This window comes from Pangasianodon hypophthalmus, chromosome 26 (assembly GCF_027358585.1).
Source record: "Pangasianodon hypophthalmus isolate fPanHyp1 chromosome 26, fPanHyp1.pri, whole genome shotgun sequence".
Taxonomy (NCBI): Eukaryota; Metazoa; Chordata; class Actinopteri; order Siluriformes; family Pangasiidae; genus Pangasianodon; species Pangasianodon hypophthalmus.
This window is the reverse complement of record NC_069735.1, coordinates 18,473,702-18,497,661: the sequence shown is the minus strand read 5'-3', so window position 1 is coordinate 18,497,661 and position 23,960 is coordinate 18,473,702. Positions and strand designations below refer to the sequence as shown.

At 38.2% G+C, this 23,960-nt stretch overlaps 1 protein-coding gene across 2 annotated transcripts in view; it reads right to left on the bottom strand.

Moving 5' to 3' along the window:
• Positions 1–19,284: 19,284 nt before the first annotated feature.
• LOC113525128 (proto-oncogene vav) overlaps positions 19,285–23,960 on the bottom strand; it is a 28,372-nt gene continuing 23,696 nt past the window's right edge. For both annotated transcript variants that reach the window (XM_053229812.1, XM_053229813.1), the window contains exons 22-28: positions 23,829–23,894; positions 23,138–23,169; positions 22,882–22,992; positions 22,682–22,769; positions 21,543–21,681; positions 20,033–20,184; positions 19,285–19,930 (exon numbers count right to left, since the gene is read on the bottom strand). In XM_053229812.1, the coding sequence (XP_053085787.1) occupies positions 19,877–19,930; positions 20,033–20,184; positions 21,543–21,681; positions 22,682–22,769; positions 22,882–22,992; positions 23,138–23,169; positions 23,829–23,894 (642 nt within the window). In that variant the 3' untranslated portion in view covers positions 19,285–19,876. The remainder of the gene's footprint in view (positions 19,931–20,032; positions 20,185–21,542; positions 21,682–22,681; positions 22,770–22,881; positions 22,993–23,137; positions 23,170–23,828; positions 23,895–23,960) is intronic.

The following is a 23,960-nucleotide window of genomic DNA, read 5'->3' as shown; positions in this document are numbered from 1 at the left end:
AATAAAAAATTAGGCAAGACCACTGTTGTCCGTGTTAAGAGTACCTCCAACAATGGTCAGACCTTCCACATTGAGTTGCAGGAATGACAGCGTTGGTACCAGCCACGATGCTTGTCCTGATGAGGACGTGTGCTCCCTAAAGCATAACAGCAACAAAGTAGAAAGCTGGGCTCTAGGTAGTGACTCGCAATTCTCTTAGTTGGATGCACATCCGGTTGACTACTTTAGTTCGGTCAGAAGAAACTCTTTCCTTAACAGGGCCACGAGCGGGAACGTAGCAGTCTTGGCCCCATGTGTGTGTATGTGTGTGTGTATGTGTATGTGTGTGTATGTGTATGTGTGTGTGTGTGTGTGTGTGTGTGTGTGTGGTACAGTGGTTCTTGAAAGTTTGTGAACCCTTTAGAATTTTCTAAACTTAACGTTACATAAAAAAAAATTACTGACATTTTTTTTATTAATGGCATGTCATTTTCCAAATCAAGTAGAGGACAAAAGTATGGAATCACTCAATGTTGAGGAAAAAATTATGGAATCAATTTTTAATTTCCATTTCTAAAACAAATACTTGGACAAGTCTAAACATGCTAATAAGTCAGCAGTTAAAAGGGAGTGCTTACACACTTTAATGGGCTGTTGGACTTGGCTAATTGAAAGGAAACATGGCTCCAATGAGAGAGTTGTCAGATGAAAAACAATGGAAAGGATTATAAAACTCCTTCAACAAGTTATTTCAACATGGAGTGTGGCCAAAGAGGTTGGTTGCTCCCAGTCAGCTGTGTCTAAAATTTGTTGCAAGTATAAACTTAATGGGAAGGTTATGAAAGGTAGATATACAGGCAGACTAAGGAAGATGTCAAAGCATCAGGATAGAAAACTCAAAGCACTATGCCTTGAAAATAGAAAATGCACAACAAAACAAATGAAAAACAAATGGGCGGAAACAGGAGTCAATGTTTGTGACAGAACTGTAAGAAACCGGCTGAATGAAATGAGATTTATATATAGAAAAGCCAAAAGAAAACCAGCACTAACACCAAAATTTCAAGCACCACTGTATGTGTGAGTGTGTGTCCTCAACTTCTGCCTGCTAGGAAACTGCCAAGGAATCTGCAAAGAAAGCATATAAATGAGATCCAGGTAAGTACTGCTGTGTGTATGTGTGTGTTTTTATTAAGGTAAGTTCATTTGGATTGTTGTTGTCATTGTTCAGTGTTAGGCAAGCAGTCATGCAACTTGTAAATGGGAGATGCCTTTTATGTTAAAATAAAACACATTACATTAAAAAAAAGTGTGAGGCTGACTCTTGTTTTCATTTCAACAGAGAACACCACTAAACTCTGTAATCTTACTTATCAATAAAATTTATTTACAAATAGGTATAGTCTCCCTCTCACTATGTCTGTATCTTCATGTCAGTCCTCTCTCTCTGTCTGTGTCTCTTTCTCTCTGACTCTCTCTCTCTCTCTCTCTCTCTCAGTTCAGTTCAATGTGTGCTTTACTGGCATGACAAAATCTCTCTCTCTCTCTCTCTCTCTCTCTCTCTCAGCCTTTTCTCTATCTTTCTCTCTGTTTCCTTGCTGCCCAACAGTGTGTGTGTGTGTGACTTCACTAGCACATACCTCCTAACACACTGGAAGCAGGCCACAACTCCTCTAAAGGCCAAGTGTGGGAGTCCCAGTGGACTGCTCCCCACCTGGTTAAAAGCGGAGATAAAGAGTGTATGTGTATTTGCGGTCTTTACACTATAAAATTGTATAAATCAATATAATGATTGACGTATACCTCCAACAGGAGTCCGATGTACGTAACTGAGAGTCTCATGGTAGTCTCATCAAGATGCCAGCCAAAGACATTGTAAATAACCTGTCACACACACAAACACACACACATTCTGTGAATACCAATATCCTACTGTGTCACAACAGCATGCGGTAACTCCAAGTTTGTTTTTAAAAGGTTACTCACAACTGGGTTTCTGGTTCTACAGTTCAGGCCTAGTCTGTAGTACAGACGTCTGGCCCCGAGATCTGGCATGATGGATGCCGCCAGTGGCAGACCAAAAACCCTGAAGTTATATTCACCTGCAGTGAGAAAAAAAGTGAAAAACACAAGTACCATGAGTAGCACAAGCTCCAACTTTATTATTTAGGTATATCATATAACTGTTTCATTTTATAACAGGAACCATATATAACAGTATGAAAGATTTACCAGTGAAGATACTGATGATTCGCTCCAATGTCTGATAGAAAGACATTTTCTGAGGAATAAAAGCACAAAAGTCATGTATTACTATAGTTCAGGATGTACATATCTCCTTAAAATATTATCACAATATTGTATAACCAGGGGAAGACAAAATACTGAGGAATTATACTTAAGTGAAAGTAAAAATAAAAAAAATTTTTTAAAAAGTATCTACTTTTAAATTAAGTTAATGTCATGTTTCATGTTAAAAGTAGCTATTACGTATTGAACAGTTGATTGAAGATTATTTTTATTTTAAAGCAACTATGCTATTTTGCCTGAAACATCAATCTCTGTAAGTTTGCAATATTTACCATTAGCTAGAATCTGACATGCTGCCTAGCCAATTATGTGAGCTACTGGAATCAATGCTAGTCTAACCTGGCATTATCAAATGAAACAGGCTGGATGGAAAAAAGAAAAGAACTTTGTGATTTGTAACAAGTACTTTAAAGGTCTAAAGGAGTAAAAAGTAATTTTTTTCTTGGAAATATAATTAAGAGTACAAGTATTAAATTTCAATAATACTAAAGTGAAGTATAAATATGCCAAAATAAGACTTAAGTATAATAATGTGGTATAATCACTCAAGTATTGCCCACCCCTGTGTATAGCAAAAGGGCTTTATGGCGCTTAACCCTCTGGGGACGAAGGTGTAAACTGAGCTATTGTTGTGGTTGTGTCATGGTATGACGTTTGTCTAGTTCTGTATTTTGTATCTATATTACAAAATATAGTTTTGTTTTTAACACATACAGCTACAATAATTTGAAAAGTTTAAGTACGTCAGATTGATTTTCAGTCTGTTAATTTACTCTAAAATCATACAGACTATAAACTGTGGTTTTAATTTTATTCAGAAATCTTGTAAAAACACATGTTTTTCAGCTGGGAAAAAGCATTTTGTTTAATAAAATGTGTTCATCAAGGTCTTGGGTCAGTAAATATGTCAAAATATTTCAGCGATTCCAGTCACTTAGATAAATAAATGGATTAAATTTTAGTAATGTTTCAACTTCTTTGCTACATGAATAGATGAAGGCAGGGCCAATCGCTCATCTTCAGTAAATATGCATGAGGTGTGAGCTGTTTACCTGTTTACTATTCAGACCTGAGCTCAGGTAACATCCCCACCAAACTCCACCCCTTTCACAACTGAGTATATATCCAAAGGAAAACCAATGTATATAGTCATATATATCCAATGAGTTAATTGTAATAGCTTTGCTATTACAATTAACTCATTGGACTTTACATAATTTTTACATGTTTTAAAGTTAAATAACAGACTGCAGCTCACACCTCAGTACTGTTTACACTGTGTTATTGTACTGTGTACAATAAAGTTACACTTACCGAAGAAGCAAAAGCAGAAGAAGGAGAAAGCCATTGTCCGGTAGCCTACAGCATGCCATCTTCCAAAATTAAGTGATACCTGAAGCAAGGTAAATTATGTTTGACTGTGCAGGAGTTCTAGAGATGGGACTGAGGCATCAAACAACAATGATCACAGATTTGGACACAAAGTCGTGTAGTAGTGATGGGTGTTCTTAAAAGAGAAACAGAAACATGTTGAACAAGCTCTTGAAGGTGTGGCCAGATTTCAAAAATAGATAGAACCGAAAGCAAACCCAGTCTGGGCTGATAATCTAGAATGATATAGAACTAGAAAGGCAGAATTTCAGGTTTAGCGAGCTAATTTGCATTATATTTCCATGACCATTTCCATCATTTTTACTTCAGCGTTTAAATGCAGTCATCTGACTTACAAAACCTGCACAGACTCAGAGAGGTGAAGGCACAATGATTTAAAATGTAATCACAGGATCTGTAAGATTTCATAATGTACCCACAGGATCTGTAAGATTTCAATCTGAAATAACAGATTGTGGTGTAGGACAAACCCACATGTGGAACTGAGTAGCGCAAAAACAATAAATAAAAAAAAAGTTCAACAGGAAATACAAGAAAAATAAGTGCAGAGAAACAGAAAGTAGTTTTATTCTAAAAACTGTCTGGAGACGAAGGTCTTTAGATCTCTATAGATGGAATACAATGAAGAGCCTAAGTGAAGATGGAAGATCATTCCACTGAGAAGCCATAACACTGAATGAGTGAGATCCTACTTTAAAAGCAGTTCAGATCTCAGAGACGGACACACCAGGCACCCTGAGGTTGAAGACCTGAGCTGATGTACAGGAGTGTACTTCCATCCAATTAACACTGCTTTTAACTCAGTTTTTTATTTTGTTGGCACTGCTGGAAGGAATAGAGAAGCAGCATGAAGGGGAGCAGTCAATGAAAGATCCAAAAGAGAAAGTTTCAGAAAAGAATAAATGTAGCCTGCCAGGTTTGGAGATACTGGGACCCACCCCTGGAGTCAGACCAGGTGGTGTCTAACAATACAGTGGCACAGTACACAACAGTGCGAGAGGAATGCAAACAATACGATAAAAACACAGGACAATAAATACACAGAAGAGTGCATGCCCACTAGACAGAGCAACAGACGTGCTGAGTGGAAAAACCTGTGCGGTATGTAAACTACTGACTGTGGTAGCGGCAATAAAAGAGTCATAATAATAACGTGTCCAATAGCAGCATAATAAAGTGCAGATGTACAGTGGTAGCAGTGTGTTGAATCTAATTGCTTCAGGGAAGAAGTTGTTACAGAGTCTGCTGGTGGTGGTATGGATACTCTGGTACCTTCTGCCAGGAGGGTGGGAGGAGGGTGAGGGGTCCATGAGAGAGGTGGGAGGGGAGGGGTCGTCAACAATATTGGTGGTTTTGTGGATGCAGCGGTTGATGAAGGAGGCGTTGTTGGTGTGTAGAGAGACCTTGATGATCTTCTCAGCTGTCCTCACAATTTGTTGTAGGGTCTTGAGGTCTATAACTGCACAGTTCCTGTACCACACAGTGACTGAGAGAGTGTGACTGAGAGACTAGACCATCCTGACAGCTGAACTGCTTTTAAAGTAAGATGGTCAGGATGCTCTCTATTGTCCCTCTGTAGATGGTGGTGAGGATGGGAGGGGGAGGTTAGCTTTCTTCAAAAGGGGTGGAATCTGTAGCTGGTAGGTATCAGTGAGGAAGAAAGATAAAAGAAAGAAAAATGGAAAAGTGTTTCTTCAAATTGTAATGAAGGACTTTAGGGTCCACTAGAGGTTCAGCAGGGATTCTGTGAGAGTGGTCTGGTGGTGCCTCGACCTTGCTGAAGTCCTTTTATGAAATAAAAGAAAAGAAAGAAAGAGAGAGAGTAAGTGAGAGAAGGTTTGTGGAACTTACTTTATTCTGGCTCTCTGTTGTTCAGGAACCTGAGGCCCTTTAATTCCTTTTCTAAGCGTCTTCATCAGTGTGACCCTGTGGCCGACCTCGTCAGTCTGGTGCAACACGGGTGCTGAGTCAGGATGGCTCTTCATAACCCTGAACAGCAGTCTGCCGTGCTGATGTGGCTCTGACTGTGTCACTTGAGGCCAGCCCAATATGAGTGTACAACCCACTATACCTTAAGTACAGTATATGGCCAAAAGTTTGTGGACACCTGGCCATCAAACTGATATGAGCTTGTTGAACATCCCATTCCAGATTTATTCCCCTGTGTTTGCTGTTATAATAAGCTCCACTCTTCTGGGAAGCTTTCCACTAGATGTTGGAGCGTGGCTGTGGGGATTTGTGTTCATTCAGCTACAAGAGCATTAGTGAGGTCAGGCGCTGATGTTGGGATGTCGAGGAGGTCTGGGGTTCAGTCGGTGTTCCAGTTCATCCCAAAGGTGTTCAGTGGGGTTGAGGTCAGGGCTCTGTGCAGGACACTCGAGTTCTTCCACTCCAACCTTCACACACCATGTCTTCATGGAGCTCGCTTTGTGCACAGGAGCATTGTCATGCTGGAACAGGTTTGAGCCTCTTAGTTCCAGTGAAGGGAAACTGTAAAGCTACAGCATACAGAGACGTTCCATACAACTGTGTGCTTCAGACTCTGGGGTAACAGTTTGGGGAAGAAGCACATATGGATGTGATGTTCAAGGGTGCACATACTTTTGGCCATATAGTGTATAAATACAGAAATGAGTGAATAGCGTGTGTATATGTGCATATAAAAGTGCGCATATACAATATGAGAGGTGCTAAAAACATGTATTTTGACACGAGAAACTCAAAATCACTTTAAGTTTTAAAATTTCATTAAGTCTTGCTCGGTAAATCATTACTTGAAGACAATAAATATTTTCCAGTTTTAGCCCAGTATTTCACTGTCTTCATGGAGCTCGCTTTGTGCACAGGGGCATTGTCATGCTGGAACAGGTTTCAGCCTCTTAGCTCCAGTGAAGGGAAATTGTAATGCTACAGCACACAGAGACGTTCTATACAATTGTGTGCTTCAGACTTTGTGGCAACAGTTTGGGGAAGAACCACATATGGGCAGGATGGTCAGGTGTCCAGAAAACTTTTGGCCATATAGTGTACCTGGCAAGTGTGGATCTTTGTATATCGCCTCCACTGTCTTCACATCTTTCTGTCTTATCCACTGTCAACAGATGTGTCTGGTTTGGGTAATGCATATTCCTGAACTTTCAAGTAACCTGAAACATTTATTTCTTTCAGATGTCTAAAACAAATGCTGTTCAGATAAACATGATTCCACCTTCTAAACCTGGATACCACAGATACCATGAATGGTCCTATATGAATGCTCATAATGGTCATTTAATTTAGGTACAAAATTTAAACAAAATGTTCCAGATTGACATTTTTTTATAGACTTACACCCAACCAAACCAGCCATTGCCAAGAATGCTAAAATTGATGATGCAATTGTGACAGTGTTCTCTGGCAAGGTATGCCACCATTAAATCAGCAACTGGTCCAGCTCTGAACTGTCATAGCATGATCACCTGTTTATATAGTGACCTGGTAAGACCCAACTATTGGTAACACATTTCTCTTTACAGACTTTGGGCTGGTGCTTTTCTTGGACTGAATGTTTGAAAAAACCTTCAAAAACAAACGTTATTTACATATTAAAACATTTAATGCATGCTGCATTTCATATCTTTTTTTTTTTTTACTACTGCTTACCTACTATATCATTTTCTTCTGTTCTTCCACAAACCCCTTTATTTGGAATTTAAGCACATCCACTGTATTTCTGCAGGTGCAGCCAGATGTGTGTTTGTTCTGTCTGCACATCAGACACTCGATGCATTGGTTGTCAGCTAATCAGCTAATGTTTTAAGCTTGTTATTGACATTATGATGAATATGTTAATATTTTATTTTATATGCCCATACATTTCCCATTTTTCAAAATAAATGACTTTTGTGAGAACAATAAATATAGTCTACATGTGCTTATTCTACAAGCATACATAAAAGGGTGGAACCTAAAACAAAGGAGGCAAAAAAAAAATTGATGTTATTTATTTATTTGTTTATTTACACAAAATTACTCATTATGTAAAATACGGGTCCCTGGAGGACTGGTAGTTAGGCCACAGTGCTCTCACTGCTGAGGCCTGGGTTTGATTCCCGGCCGGGGAACCAGCCCCAGCCACTGGGGTTGCATGCAACAGTGTGCTCTCAGTCCCGGTCCCAAGCTCAGATAACATTGGGGAGGGTTGCGTCAGGAAGGGCATCCAGCGTAAAAACTGTGCTAAATCAAATACGCTGTGGCGACCCCTGACAGGAGCAGCCAAAAGAGGAACAAGTCATTGTGCAAAATAATGGTTGGTATTTGAACACTGTAGCCTCAGATTCTTGTTCTTGGCTGACAGGAGAAGAACTCAACATGGTCTTTGGCCATTGTAGCCCATCCACTTCAAAAGTTTGACATGTTGTACGGAGATGCTTTTCTGCTCAACACAGTTGTAAAGAGTGTTGATTTGAGTTACTATAGACTTCCTGTCAGCTCAAACCAGTCTGGCCATTTTCCTCTGATCACTCTCATCAACAAGGTGATTTCACCTGCAGAACTGGATGTTTTTTGTTTTCTGTGTAAACTCTAGAGACTGTTGTGTGTGAAAACCCAGATCAGCAGCAGTTTCTGAAAAACTCAAACCAACCCATCTGAAACTTTTAGTTTTTCTTGCAAACATTTGCAGCTGATTTGACATTTTATATATATGCATCAGTCTGCAAAAAGCCATCAGAAATCACAAAAGCTAAATTCTGTAAAAATTTTAAAATGACAAAGTTTTTTAACCAGAATTTAGTTGTTCTGCCAATAATATACTTTGCAATCTCAACTTAAAGAAACCATACATTTTTCTACTTACCTTGGCATCTTCCTGTAGACATTATGTTGTGTAGGAAGTGTGTTTAACAAACCCAGCAGTACACACAATAATTCTGCCTAAATATATAATTCACTAACCAAGTGCGGTTTCCTCACAAATCAGTGATGTATTTTTTTGAGTTGCTCATCATAGCAAAATAGACATAAGGCTAATTAACAAAGTCTGTAAGCAGATAGCAGCTGCCGATGCCGTCACATCCTCATTGATCCAACAGACGCGAGTGAATGAGTCAGTGATTAATTTCTCAGGCCAGTGTGTAAAGTGACTAACTTCAGGTGATGTAGATGATGCTGATTAAAGAGAGATCTCATTCCCCAATGTAAACTTTTCATTCTGCACAACACATCAGTAATGCTGTTCCTCCATCAGTGGATCAGGTAATAAATGTAGATGCAAGTGCAGGATCTTTCAGTGGAAACAGAATGAAATCTTTAAATGTGGTTCACCATTTTCTCTTGTTTGGCTTCTTAATTAAAAAAAAAAAAAAACTAAACTATGAGAAGTCCTTTAACCAGTACAACACAGTGTACCATTGCCATCCAGGGTAATCCAGTGAGAAGGTCATTTACAGAAGGGAACAGTTACTTGACAGGTATGGCAATATTTTAACTGAGGATTGAGAACATGTCTGATGATTTTGAGCCCATAACACTATAGCAATATGTGAAGAACACAGTAAAACCTGTCAACTGTGTTCCTTTTTATTAAAAAAAAAAAAATTCCAAAAAGGAAATAAATGATAGATTATACTACTTTCATACAGTTTACAATGACCACCAACCACAATTTTATCCAATTTAAATACTTTATTGAGAAAATGTTACACATACCAAAAAAAAAAAAAAAAAAAACATGCACATTTGCTGCAACAATGAAATAAACATGATTAGAACAGAAGTGGCAGATTTAAGCTTGTAGCACAAATATTAACCTATATAATTGAGGCTATCGTGTGTGTTTATTTTTTGTCTCCGGTTTAAGGATATGATTCCTGTTAACTAACAGACTGTGTGTGCTGTCAGAAGCCTTAGACCTGATTATAAAAATCAGGAAGTGGTTGTCTTCCGTCCAACAGAATGAAATTCTATCCTGTTCACTCACAGGTGTGGCTTCTCTCCTCCCATACAGCAACGCCAATTAGCATGTCATTAACATGTGAACAGGAGGAGGAGATGTTTCACTTTACTCGGAGCAGTTTCAGGGACAAGCTGTATTTTGTGCCATTTACCCACTTTATTAAAAGTTCCTATTTTTTGGATGTTGGTCAACTGGAAAGCTGAGACTTTACAGATTCTGGTGGTGGTTTTGTTGAGCAGATATGATCAAATTCTCCCAGGTTATGAAGAGAAAGAGATAAGAGATGTTCACCTGAACATGCTGAATGTCAGCGGCGATGCTCTCGACTTCAGAGGGTTAACAGCTCATTCTGCTGGAACTGCACATGCTCGTTTTCTTACACATGGAAACTCAATGAACTGTATCGTATGTTACATTAAACGTAACAGGATTGCATCATGTGCAGGACAAGCAGAACTGAGCCATTTGCACTACCTGAAATGTATGTGAGTAAGACCTACTTTTTGTTTGGTAGATGTTCAAGTCTCTCAGGGTGACTCAGTTCTACACTGCCAAGGTGAGAAAAAAAAATACATCACACTGGAAATTATGAAGTCTTAGATCATCTTTAAATTCATCTGAAGAAAACACTTTACAGTTTTACTCAGAATACATCAAATTTATATGTTGTTTAGAATCTGAAACTTATTTAGAAGTCTTAAAGAACGTTAGTGTATCAGGTTCTTGCTCAGGTGTTAACACCACGCCCTTTGCAAAACTACATCTACATCTGAGACACACGCCTATTTCTCTGCGCAGGATCTATTACACCACATGAAATACCTGCATGTGGATTATAATGACGCTGGCTATCACTCGTTAGAAACCATCACTTTCCTCCTATATTACACTCTACAGGCTGTAGAAGCCATTATGTCATATCTGTTATGAACTGCAGCACCATAACAGCTAAAATAAGTCAGATAGTGTAGCACAAAAACCTGTACTCAAGTACCTGAGGAAATCAAGTAGAGTTTACAGTTAAAATTACATCTCCAAACTTTTACAATTCCAGTAATGAAGAAAAAAGAACTGGGTTTCTGTTGTAATAGTCTAACGACCGTTAGGACTGAGTCAGAGCCAGATAGAACCTGATTGGCCGGTTTTCCAACGTAGCAACAAGGTGATTGGCTCTTAAGTTTAAGCGCGGGAACAAACGGTTTTCTTAAAAACCGCGGGAACTTTTTAATTTAAAACAAAATGAAGTTTAAACGGTTCCACACGACAGTTTTTATTTAAAAAACGACTATAAACTGGATTCATTCTGAGAAAAACATTAAATCCAGCATGAAATCTAATCACACACGGCAGGTTTATAACACTGTTTAATCAGATACGACATACAGGGTAAAGAACTATTTAAGAAATAAACGTGTTAAACAATAAAACTACTTATATGTACCTTATAAAACAGTCGGCCTCAGTTAGCTCGCGGGGTGTAACGCACGCGCTGCTCTCCGAAGCTTCAACGAAGCGGAATGAATCAAAGATGGCGCTGCTTTTTTTTTTGACGTAGTTCGAACAGCCAATCGCGTCTCCTAGTTCTCTGTGACGCGAGTGGAGGAAGTGACGTTTGCGCAGATCCGGCTGGCGGAGCGTAATAAAATATACTTTATAACTACAGTAATTTTTGGTAGCTATACCACATAATTCTTTCTAGCACGAAGGAAGTCAGAACTAATAGAAATAACTTATTTGTCCACAAACAGCTCCACTCTGGCTGAAAATGGCTCTAACGGTAAGGGCGGGAACAAAAGCGCGGGAAAAACGTACACAAAAGCGCGCGCGGGAACTCGCCGAGTTCAGCCTCTTGGTTTTCTTCAGTTAATAAAATAAAAAGTTCAACTTCAAGACTGTTTCATACGACAGCAATCTTTATAAACCCGATAAACTGTCTATTACAATTATCTATTATAACATTAAGATGTTTTCTTCTGATTAATTTGAAGATGATCCAAGCGCTAAGAGTTTCCACAGTGAAACAGTAAGCGGCAAAAAAAAGATAATAAAACACTACAGAAATGTAAACTAAATCACACGATAAAAAAAAAAGAACGATTCTAGAAATAATCATGTTAAATAATAATAAAGAACAGCACCATCTTACCTACCTCTTCACACGCTCTACCAAAAAAAAATAAAGGCTCGTCGGCGCCTCTGATTGGCTGGTCGCCGGTTGCTGCCACACAGAATTATGGGATATGTAGTACAGCAGTGGATACATTTATGCAACCTTGTCTTTCTTTTTTTTTTTTTTAATTAATGCTTGAACAATAAATACATAACAAAAGTGCCAAGGGTATACACAAGAAATATAAAAAGTACATAGTAACTATACATGTATATATAAAACCAACAAATAAATAAATCACAATAACTTAAACAACCACATGTTATTGTACCAAATAAATACACAGTTTTTACAGCTTTTTTGTTTGTGTTCTCCTTAATGGTGCTTACATAAATATCTAATTCCTTAAGTACCACAGAAAAGAGAGGTTTCTGATTGCTGAATTTACAGCGATGAATATGAAGCTTAACAAGTCTAATCAAGAGATTGATAATGTAAACCTCATTTTTCAACTTCTTGTCATAGTTCAAAAAGCCAAATATTACATGTTCATACAGTAAAAGAAAGTTGCACAACACTTTGTCATTTATAAATCTAGGACCCTCCCACCATAACCTCTCTGTATATTGACAACGCCAGAAAATATGAGGTACCATTTTACAGTTTACATCTATATCTTCAATAAATCTGGTTAAAAAAATGCTTAGCAGGGTAATATTTGTGCAGTATCTTAAATGAAATTTCTTTAATTTTATCTGTAATGAGATATTTATTAGGTAATACCCAAACTTTCCTCCAGTTAATATTTCAGATAAAATTAGACCAATAGAAAATAACACTTGATTTACTAACAATTTCTTTTTGAAATAATAAATCTATAGCCTTATTATTATTATTTTTTGCTAGATGAAAAACAAATTCTGCCACAGAAAGTGTGAGCAGGGTGAAGTAAAGAAGCATGTTTAGAGTATGAAATACCTCTACATAAAGACACAATACTAGAAGAGAGAGCTCCAATTACAGAGCCATGTTCTTTTGGGGTTACAGGGAAATTAAAATATGAAAGAAATTCATCATAAGTCATTAAATACCCCTGAGAATTCAACAACTCTCCTGCCAAAAGAATCCCTTTATCAAACCAGGTTTTCATAAATATACTCTTGTGTTTATACAGAATACTACAATTATTCCAGATATGATACTGGTGTGGAGAAAAATTGCTTATAAATTAACTTCCACCCCAAAAGTGCTTGCCTTTGAAAAGCTGATCATTTAACAGGCAGTTTTTCAATTTTATAATCACACATTAACAAAAATGAGAGACCTCCAAGTTGGTCAAAAACAGTATTAGATACAATATTCCACACAGAAGAAGGGTTTTTTTTTTTTCAAAAAATATTTCAACCAGTTAATTTTGAAAGTGTTATTTAAAATAGAAAAATCTAAATAATCAAGACCACCGTTTTTATATGAATTAACTATCACGGATTTTCTAATATAATGCACACAGTTTTTCCACAGAAAATTTAACATCGTTTGATTAATTATAATCTTATTTATTTTACTATCTGAATGAATTGAGGAAGCAACATGGGTAAGCCTAGAAATACCTTTCGCTTTAGCCAGCAGAGCAAGACCTTTAAGAGATAAATCCCTCTGTAACCAAATATTAAATCTGCTCTTTACTTTTTTGATCACGGGATTAAAATTTAGTGAGATTCTGTCCTGTTCATTTTTTGGAAATAGCCATACCTAAATAGATTGGAACGTCCTTTATAGGAATATTACAAATCGATTTGTCATGGCAAACAATTCACATTTTTGTAAATTCAGGCAAAGACCCGAAGCACTAGAAAAAAATTCAATAATTTTGATAGCCGAGTGAATTTGACAAGCATTTTTTAAAAAAAAGAGCCATGTCATCAGCCAACTGACTTATCAAGACACTTCTCCCTTCAATTTGAATTCCTTCTAACTCACTTGAATTAATAAAATGACTAAACGCCTGAGCAACAATAAGAAAAAGATAAACTGAAACTGGGCAACCTTGCCTCACACGTCTTTTCAGATAAAATCTTTGTATGGTGCCTTGATTTAATTTTACTGAACTATTGCCACCCGCATAAAGAGTTTTCATGGCATTGCTGAAATAGCTCCCAAACCCAAAGCATTCTAAACAATAAAAAATAAAAGGATGCTCGACGGTATCAAAGGCTTTAAAAAAATCTAAAAACAATATAAAACTATCATCTTTAATGAGATCAGAGTAATCAATAAGATCAAAAATAAGTCTGATATTATCAAATATATGTCTTTTCCTCATAAACCCAGATTGGTTTTCATCAATTATTGAATCTAATACTAATTTAAACCTTTGGGCAAAAACAAGAGCCAATACTTTGTAATCATTATTCAACAAACTAATGGGTCTCCAATTATCATTAAGCAGTAAATCTTTCTTGGGTTTAGGAATTAGATTAAACCTTGAGTCATAGTTATAGGAAGTTCGGAGCACTCTAAACTTTCAGAATACACTTCAAAAAGGAACGGGACGAGAATCTCAGAGAACTGCTTACAGAATTCAGCAGTAATTCCATCACTACCCGGTGATTTATTACATTTCAGACGTTCAATCGCATCCTTAATTTCAGCAATAGTAATTGGGGAATCACATAATATTTGGTCCTCTTGACTAATTATATTTACATTCTCTAAATGCTTACAAAAAGTTGACATATTAAGCTCACTAAATTTAGATGTGTATAAATTAGAGTAATAAATTATAACAAAAACTAGAAATTGTATCAAAGTTATCTGTAATAAATCCATTAATATTCATTTTGGAAATAGAATTGAATTTAGCCCTAGACTTTTCAAGTTTGAAAAAATAATCAGACATCTGCTCTCTGTGCTCTAACCATTTTTGTCTCGATCGAATAAAGGCTCCCTGTGCTCGCGTTCTGTACATATCATCGAGCTTATTTTGTAGTTCCGTTAGGCGCACTCTCTGCTCATCCAATAAATTGTCAGTAGGAATACTGGATAAAGATAAAATCTCTTCAACAATTTTCTCTTCCATGAGACGCTGTGATTTAGCTAATGTACTACTAAATTTTCACAGAATTTTAAATTTTAATAATTCCCAATTACATTTAAACAATCCTTCATTGGGCCAATGCTTAACTGTCATGCTAACGCCAGAAACTACACTTCCCAGAATCCACCACGGCCTACAAACATGCCCCGCCCCCATCCAGCACCACCCCTTTCGTGGTTTTTGTATTTTGGGGTTTTGCCCCTGTATCACCTGACCTTTTGCTTGTTCCTGGTTATGATATTTGCTTCATGTTTTGGATCTGTTTGCCAGTTTTAATAAAATTCTAAACTGCACTTGCATCTGACTCCGTCGCATGACCACTTACTTCGCCATCACCATGGAAGGAGCAGGAGAATCAAACTGGTGCACCGCCATAGCAGCCCAATGAAAGCTGCTAGGAGAACACCAACAACATCTGGGTGAGCACGAAGATGCTCAACAGCGTTATCTCCCTGCCTTCGTCTCTCACAGAACCCTGGCTGCAAAACCCGGCTCGCTTTTCTCTTGCCCTGACAAATACATGGGAGAAATTTCCCAGTGCAAAGGCTTTTTACACTGCTCACTGTACTTCTCTTCCCAAGAGGGTGTTTCAGATCAGCAGAAAATCGCCCAAATCCTCAGCTTACTCACGGGAAAAGCCCTCAAGTGGGCGGCTACTGCAGGCTGGTATCAAGGAGGGGAATTATCATCATATGACTGCTTCCTGGAAATGTTCCTACAAGCTTTTGATCATACTCCTGAAGACAAGGAAATAGGTGAGCTCTTGAAGGTGAGCTCAGGAAGTGCTCACTGAACTGGCCTGCCATGATGACCAAATGTCTCTCGATTTCTTTGACTGATCTACCCATTCTTCTGGACCATCTCATCCACAACTGCCAAGTGCATAAGGGGACGGTGAGTCCCACGCCAGAAATCGACCACTCGGAGCCCATGTAGCTATGGCAGGACATGAAAAACAAAGAAGAGAAAGTGTTTCTACTGCAGTCATTCCAATCACTTTGTGTCACAGTGCCCTTCCTGTGAAAAAACTCCAGTCCATTCCAGTCCCCCTGAGAGGACCACCATCTCCTCATGTCAGTCCATCCCAGTTTTTGTCTCACCAATCATTCATGCTAAAAATACAGATAAAACATTCAGACCATGTTTCTGTGCAATCAGCACTGATCAACTCCGGAGCAGCAGGAAATTTCATGGATCACAATACCACCATGAAGCTCAACACACCCACACAGCCACTACAGCATCTCCTTAAGATTCATGCCTTTGATGGAGGACTCAAAGGAAACAGAACTGTCACGTTATGCACCAAACCCCTTCTGATCCACGTCAGCACTCTCCATCAAGAACATATTTCCTTCCTTCCCATCATCCTTGGATTCCCCTGGATGCACCTTCACGACCCTCAGATTTCATGGATTGACAAGGAAATGACCTAATTGGTCCTCCCATTGCCACAAGCACCGTCTGCATCTCCCCTATCTCGTCCTTGCCTCGACCACTGTGGAGAGTCGCGAAACTCAATCCCCCATTGGCATTCCCACAGAATATCATGAACTCCAAAAGGTTTTAACAAGGTTAAAGCTAGTGGCCTACCTCCTTACAGAACCTACGAAGGTGCCATAGAACTGCTACCAGGTACTACGCCACCATTACGGCCCTTTCTTTAGCGGAACAGCAAGCTATGGAGGATTCTGTCGAACAAGAGCCACTGCAGCAAGTCTACATTCGCTCCTCCACCTCTCCAGCATCCACTGGATTCTTCTTTGTGGGAAAAGAAAGGAGGAAGACTTCATCTATGTAACCAGATCACAGTCAAGTACAGGTATACCCCCCCTCCCGCTGATCCACTCATCCCTGGAACAACTCTGTTCTGCTGAAATATTCTCTAAACTTGACCTTATAACCTCGTCCGGATCAGAGAAGGTGATGAGTGGAAGATGGCGTTTAGCACCACCTCTGGTCAGAAGTGAGAGATCCAGCAGGGGGCAGTGTGGTGTTAATTATAGAGCTACAGAAAGGCTCATAAATAAAAAATAAATAAAATCATAACAATACTATAGTTATAATTATAGTTATATAGCAGTTTTAAAACAACAGGTCACACAAAATGGGGTCAAAACAATCGGAAAATAAATACAATAATAATAAAAAGTCAAACAAACAAAAAAGACTAGTGTTTAATTTAAAGAGATTTTTAAGTTAAACCAGACCAGTAGTCACAAATCAGTGTTCTTTCTTAATTTTATTTTTTAAAACATCTCATTAATAAAGATGTTTGTGTAAATAGTATAGTGATAATGCACAGTTTATTAACATTCATGTTTCTTTTTTGTGTTAAAATGGTGGCACCAAAGAAACAAAACCAGACAGTGAGTTTTATAAGTGCAGGAGATTTATAAGAAACCAGATTAAATAAATCATTGTGTTATTGTTTATTGTTATTGTTGCATCATTACTGAGTGAAATGTGTGAGGTTTATACACATAGTGGTGTTCAGATGTTTACTTAAACTACAGACGCTGGAATGGTGGTGATAAAGCTGGATATTTTATTTCTGTTTTAATATTTTTGATTATTTTTATTAATCTCTGTATGTTTTGGACCTGTGCTGATAGCCAATATTCTGTGACCTTGGAATTTTGTGACTTTTTGTTTTGGAAAAAAAAAAAATAAGGTATAAATATTTAACATCCAACTGGAAAAATGTTCTTGGGAATGGGAAGTTTTACAGCAAGATATTAGCTAAAAGTAAAAATAAATCGAACGTTTTTAAAGTTATATCTGTTTTGATCTTATTATGGGAGCAATATCTTAAAATCCTAACATTTTTTCAGATTGAACTGATACTGAATGATATTTTGATACACAGAAATTTATAGAAATATTGAAATAGAAAGTCGTTTTATTAATATTATGGAAATTTATTTTAGTTTCACATAAATAACTCTTTAAACTCTGACACTTCCTGCACTTAAATATTTCATTGCCATTTAGATTTTAAATTAAAAAGCATTATTAAAATTTTATCAACTGAAAAATCACACAAAGTTAAACATTTTACTTTTCCAGGATTAAAATGTAAACACGTTTGGATTTTTAGCCAAATGTGGATGTTGATCATTATTTTTTTAACAGTTACATGATGAAGTCTACATGATGAGTGAGTAATAGACCTTTGATGTTATCTAGTTTTATAGCTGTATTATTAGCAGCAGCTGTTTGCTCTGCGGGTTTCTAAATGAAATCGGGTCAGAGCGGGTTCATGTCGTGGTTCTAATACAGAAAGATCAACTCTGGGTTTGACATTTAAAAGTCCGTAAACAAGTCAGTAAACATCATCTGCAGAGTTTCCATCTTCGTGTTTGTAAATAGAACAGGATAAAAAAAAAACCACACCTGAATATCACAGTTAAGTGTTTACTCCATGGGTCACGTTATAATGCAATATTTGAACTTATTATGGATAAACATCTTAAAATCATGCTATATTGCTTTATAAGCATTACAGTGGCTAGCCGACAAAACAAAGCTTTCTCAATCATCATAACTAGCGTCCGGTTGCGTCCCATAATATACAGCAAAATAATAATGGTTATTTATAAAGCTGTACTCGTTATTTATAAGCTGCTGTACTCGTAGCTAGCTGTTGTACTTGTAGCTAGCTGCTGTACTCGTAGCTAGCTGTTGTACTCCTAGCTAACTGTTGTATTCATAGCTAGCTACTGTACTCATAGCTAACTGTTGTACACATAGCTAGCAGCTGTAATTTTAGCTAGCTGTTGTACTTATAACTAGCTGTTATACTCATAGCTAGCTGTTGTACACATAGCTAGCTGCTGTAATCTTAGCTAGCTGTTGTACTTGTAGCTAGTTGCTGTAATCTTAGCTAGCTGTTGTACACATAGCTAGCTGCTGTAATCTTAGCTAGCTGTTGTACTTGTAGCTAGTTGCTGTAATCTTAGCTAGCTGTTGTACACATAGCTAGCTGCTGTAATCTTAGCTAGCTGTTGTACTTATAACTAGCTGCTGTAATCTTAGCTAGCTGTTGTACACATAGCTAGCTGCTGTAATCTTAGCTAGCTGTTGTACTTATAACTAGCTGCTGTAATCTTAGCTAGCTGTTGTACTTGTAGCTAACTGCTGTAATATTAGCTAGCTGTGAAACACTCTAGACTATAGACCTATAGTCAGTATAATGTTTAAGACGTGACCCATTTGTTTGAGGCGTAGAAGTTGGCGTATGGATAAAAGATTAAATTGGAATAAACAAGGACGATGTAATAGCTGTATGTGATTGGCTGGGTTTCTCTTGATGATGTCATCATATAAATCTGTGTTAATGTCCGTTCTGGTAATAATGAAGTGGAGTTGCTGCTGTCAGGTAATTATAAAGTATTTCTGTGTGTGTGTGTGTGTGTGTGTGTGTGTGTGTGGTGAGAAAGACTGAGAGCCAAAATAAGATCAGAAACTAAAATAAGCTTTACTATAATACAATTTCATATTAACTATTAAGTCTTCGTTGGATATTAAAAAAATAAAAGCAAAAAAATAAACATTCAACCAATAAAATCGCATTAAAACTGTCGCAAGGTTTAAAGTGGACATGGAAACCAGAAGTTCAGAGGGTCTTTAAAAATGAAGTCAGAAACAAGAGATTCAAAGAGTCATGGTGTAAATGAATCAGTGAATTGATACTCTTCTTCATATGGAGTCAAATACAAGAGATTCAGAGTCATTCGATATGTAAATGAATCAGAGAATCAGTAGGAGTCCGGAAAAAAAAAAGTCTGTGAATCAATGAATTAGCAATAGCTTTCAAGTGTAGTTAAAAAACAAACACACACACACACCTTCAAAGAATCATTTAGTGTCTAAACGATTCAGTGAATCTTATTCAAAAAGATAAATTTGAAGAGTCACTCAATGACTCGATTATTTACGTCTTTAGTCTTGTGTCACAATTACAGATTTCTCAGTATCTAAATGATTCAGTACATCACTAAGTTGGCTTTAGAGATTAAAGAGTCACTCAGTGTGCAAATGACTCCGTGAATCAGCAGTAGTCCGAATGCTCCTCCTCTACATAGTTTGCAGGAAACAATCCAACCTGTGTAGACACACACACACACACACACAGGAATTAAAATGACAAGTGACAAATGCAACTATATATGAATTCTGTGGTTGTGTGTGTGTGTGTGTGTGTTACCCGGCCGTAGACCTCTCCTTTCCACCAGCCGTTGTGCGCTTTCTTGGAGATGATCTTCACCGTGTCCCCCTCTCTGAGAGACAGCTCGGTCCGATCCCGTGCTGAGAAATCGTAGCGCACTTTAGCCGTGCCGAAATATCGCTCACTCATACCTAAACACACACACACACACACACACACACATTAACACATGTGACATTTCACCACCACACCACCAGAGGGCACCATCTCCTAAATTCTAGCACTCGTCCTTTTTTGTCATTCTCACTTCCTGTCTGTTAGATATATAAAGCACATGGACTCAGTGCGAAGCCTTGCCGTTTATCTCAATCGTGTAAGTTGTAAGTTGAGTCGTTGAATCTTGCCTTGATCTCTGCGTATGGCCTTGCATTGTCTCTTTATTCTCCCTTTGGAGAGACGTGGATAAAATCAGACCCACAGTGTTCACTGGAAGAGCAGAGCGTGTTCACAGCCACGTTTGATCAAACAACGCTCCTTGAGACCTTCTCTGAGTTCCAGAGAGAATTTGATCACTCTGTCTCAAGATAAGAGACGTCTCACGCTGAAACAGAGAAAAGAGTCAGCCGCTGATTAAGTCTTGGCCTTTTGCACACCTGTCGCTGAAAGTAGGTGCAACGAGTCTTCGACTCAGCAAATGACTCAGCAAATGACTCAGCAAAATGAGCTTGCATGATGAGATGATTCTTTGTTCCTCATCCAGTTTATCCAACTGGCCATTCACACAGATAACCTGGTCAGACCACGCTGCCCATGTGCCATCCCTCCTACGCCACCCTGTTTGTCTGAAAGCAGACCTGAGATTGAAAAGAAGGAAGTCGGACATTATGTTAGCCTATCGCTTGAGGAAAAGGAACATCGCAGACAAGATGGCCATGTCTGTACTGTCGCGAAAATTGACATTTGTAAGCGGATTGCACGCTAAGACCTGAGAACACCCTTTGAGGCCAGGTGAGCACACCGATAACCCCGAAGAGAGAAAATCAGAACGTCACACTGCCTATTTGTTTATCAGTGTGTTCACGATCTGATAATTTTCCAGCGCCGGTCGATTCTGGGGCAGCATCCAAGGGCAACTTCTTGGTTGAAAAAATAGTCAAATGTTAGAAATTACATTCGCCCCATTCAAAGGTAACAGTGCAAAGGTTCACTTTGGCTCTCCAGTCTCTCTCTCTTCTCCTTTTTGGATCAGCCCTTTGGATCTGGATATTTCTGTATGCTCTACGGTGTTTGGCCTGTCCCTGGCTTTTGTGATTACTCTCTGGAGAGAGTGATATTGTCTGACCTGAGACATTTCTGTTTTTGACCCTGACCTGTTACATGACATTAGGTTTTGGACTGTGCAGTGTTTTAATAAACCTCCTGCATATGGATCCTGACCTTGTCCATGAGTCCTCTATATTACATAATGTATAATTTGTACTCTGTTCTAGTTACACATGTATGTAAGTGTGTGCGCGTGTGTGTGTGTGTGTGTGTGTGTGTGTCTTACCTCTGGTAGGCGTGTGTGTGTATGCGTGTGAGTGTGAGGACACACTCTGCTCTGGATGCTTGTATGGAATCAGCAGACGAGTGTCCACGTCTTTAAAACACTCCTTCAGAGAATTCTCCTGATAATACTGAACCAATTCCTGTCAGAGAGACGGAGATTTGAAGAGTCACCTGGCATCTAAATGATTCAGTGAATCATTACATTGTCATAAGTCTACAGTAAGAGTCAAAGAGGATTGATGAGGATTTGAAGAGTCTAAATGACCCCGTGAATCACTGAAGCACCTATGGTCTTTGGTTGGAGTAATAGTTGAGACAATGTTAGAGTCAATGCTTAAATGACTCAGTGAATCTTTTAATTGGCACTGGTCTTCAGACAGTGTCTAGATGAATCATCAAATCATTAAATTGCTCATTACCTCCATTTGGATTATAAATTGAGAGATTTAAAGAGTCTTTTCATGTGGAAAAGAGTCATTTAGTATGTGAAGAATCAGCAAGTGTCTAGTCATTAGTCAATCAGAAACCAGAGTTGTTAAGAATAACACAGATTCTAAATGACTCAGTGACACTTTAAATTAACCCTAGACTTCAGCTTTAGTCAGATTCATTAATGGATTCAAAGAATTATTTAGTGTGAAAACAATTCATAGAATCTTTGAAAGAAATTATTTCTATTGAAGTCAGAAACAAATGATTCCCAGAGTTAGGCAGTGTGTAAATGACTCCTTGAAGAACTGAATCATCTGTAATCAAAAACCAAGAGATTCGAAGAGTCACTATGCGTGTAAACGTCTCAGCGAATCACTGAGTCGGATTCAGTGAGTCTTGAGTCGGATTCAGAATTACTAAACTGGCTGCAGTATTCAGCTGGAGTTTAAATCCGGTAGATTCAAAGAGTCATTTGATTTCTACATGATTCAGCGAATCACTGTTTGGACCTACACTTCTATTTTAACCTTTTGGCTGATTTGTTACACACTAAACTGTGCAGTGCAGGGAAATAGGGAAATGGGAAACACTGAGCTAAAACACACACACACACACACACACACCATCCTTAATCATTCACAGGGTTAAATGCGTGCATTAGAGCAAGGATGAGAAGAAAGAGTGCACGAGGAAGTAGTGTTTACTTACGATGAGCCCTTTAAAGGCTTTCTTGTCATTGATTCTGTAGAGACCTTCAGCCAGAGTGATCTTAATGTGGCGGATGTCCATATTAAACCTGAGAGACATGATGAAAGAGACATGAGAGAGTGTGTATTTTCAGACTGATATGAAAAGAAACAGAAATTTATGTGTGTGTGTGTGTGTGTGTGTGTGTGTGTGTGTGTTACTTGATGCTGATGGCGAACTCTCCTCCATCCTTTTGCCTAATAAGGAATGTACCATCAGATCGAGACATCAGGAGACTCTTGGCCTCAGAACGGTCCATGTTACCTGCAAACCTGAGACACACACACACACACATACACACGCTCAGCTGCTTTACCATAGTGGGGAAGAAGGTTAGACGCAAGTAGATTAGATACAGTATGATACAGATAATCTGGTGTGTGTGTGTGTGTGTGTGTGTGTGTGTCTGGTTCTTACCAGAGGAATCCTGTGAGGTCAGGAGGTGATCTCTAAGAATACAGAAAAGAGCAACGAGTCAGTATTATAAACTCTCCTCAGCATCTAAATGACTCATTGATTCACTGAATCATGAATCATTGAATTGTCAAATCAAAGATTCAAAGAGTCAGTAAATGTGTTAATGATTCAGTGAATCATTGAGGTGGACATAATCTTTGTTTGGAGTCACAATTCAGAGATTCAAAGACTCAGTTAATGTGCAAATGACTCAGTGAATCACTGAGTTGTTTATAGTTTTTGGCTGGACTCACAATTAAGAGATTCAGAGAGTCAATAAGTGTGTTAGTGATTCATTGAATCACTGAAGTGGACATAGTCTTTGTTTGGAGTCACAATTAAGAGATTCAAAGACTCAATTAATGTGCAAATGACTCAGTGAATCACTGAGTTGTTTATAGTTTTTGGCTGGACTCACAATTAAGAGATTCAAAGAATCAAGAACTGTGTTAATGACTCAGTGAATCACTGAGTTGTTTATAGTTTTTGGCTGGACTCACAATTAAGAGATTCAAAGAATCAAGAACTGTGTTAATGACTCAGTGAATCACTGAATTGGCCATAGCTTTTATGTGGAGTCAGAATTGAGTGTCAAAATGATTCAGTAGATCAATAATTTGACCTTTGACCTCTTAAACCCTGGTTGACTTACGGGTAAGAAGGGTTGAACTTTACTGCAGGGGAACCAGCCGACCTCTCCGACTGTCAGATTCCTGCCCTAAAACACAAACACACACACACACACACACACACACACAAACACGTTTCCTATTTTCTATGTATT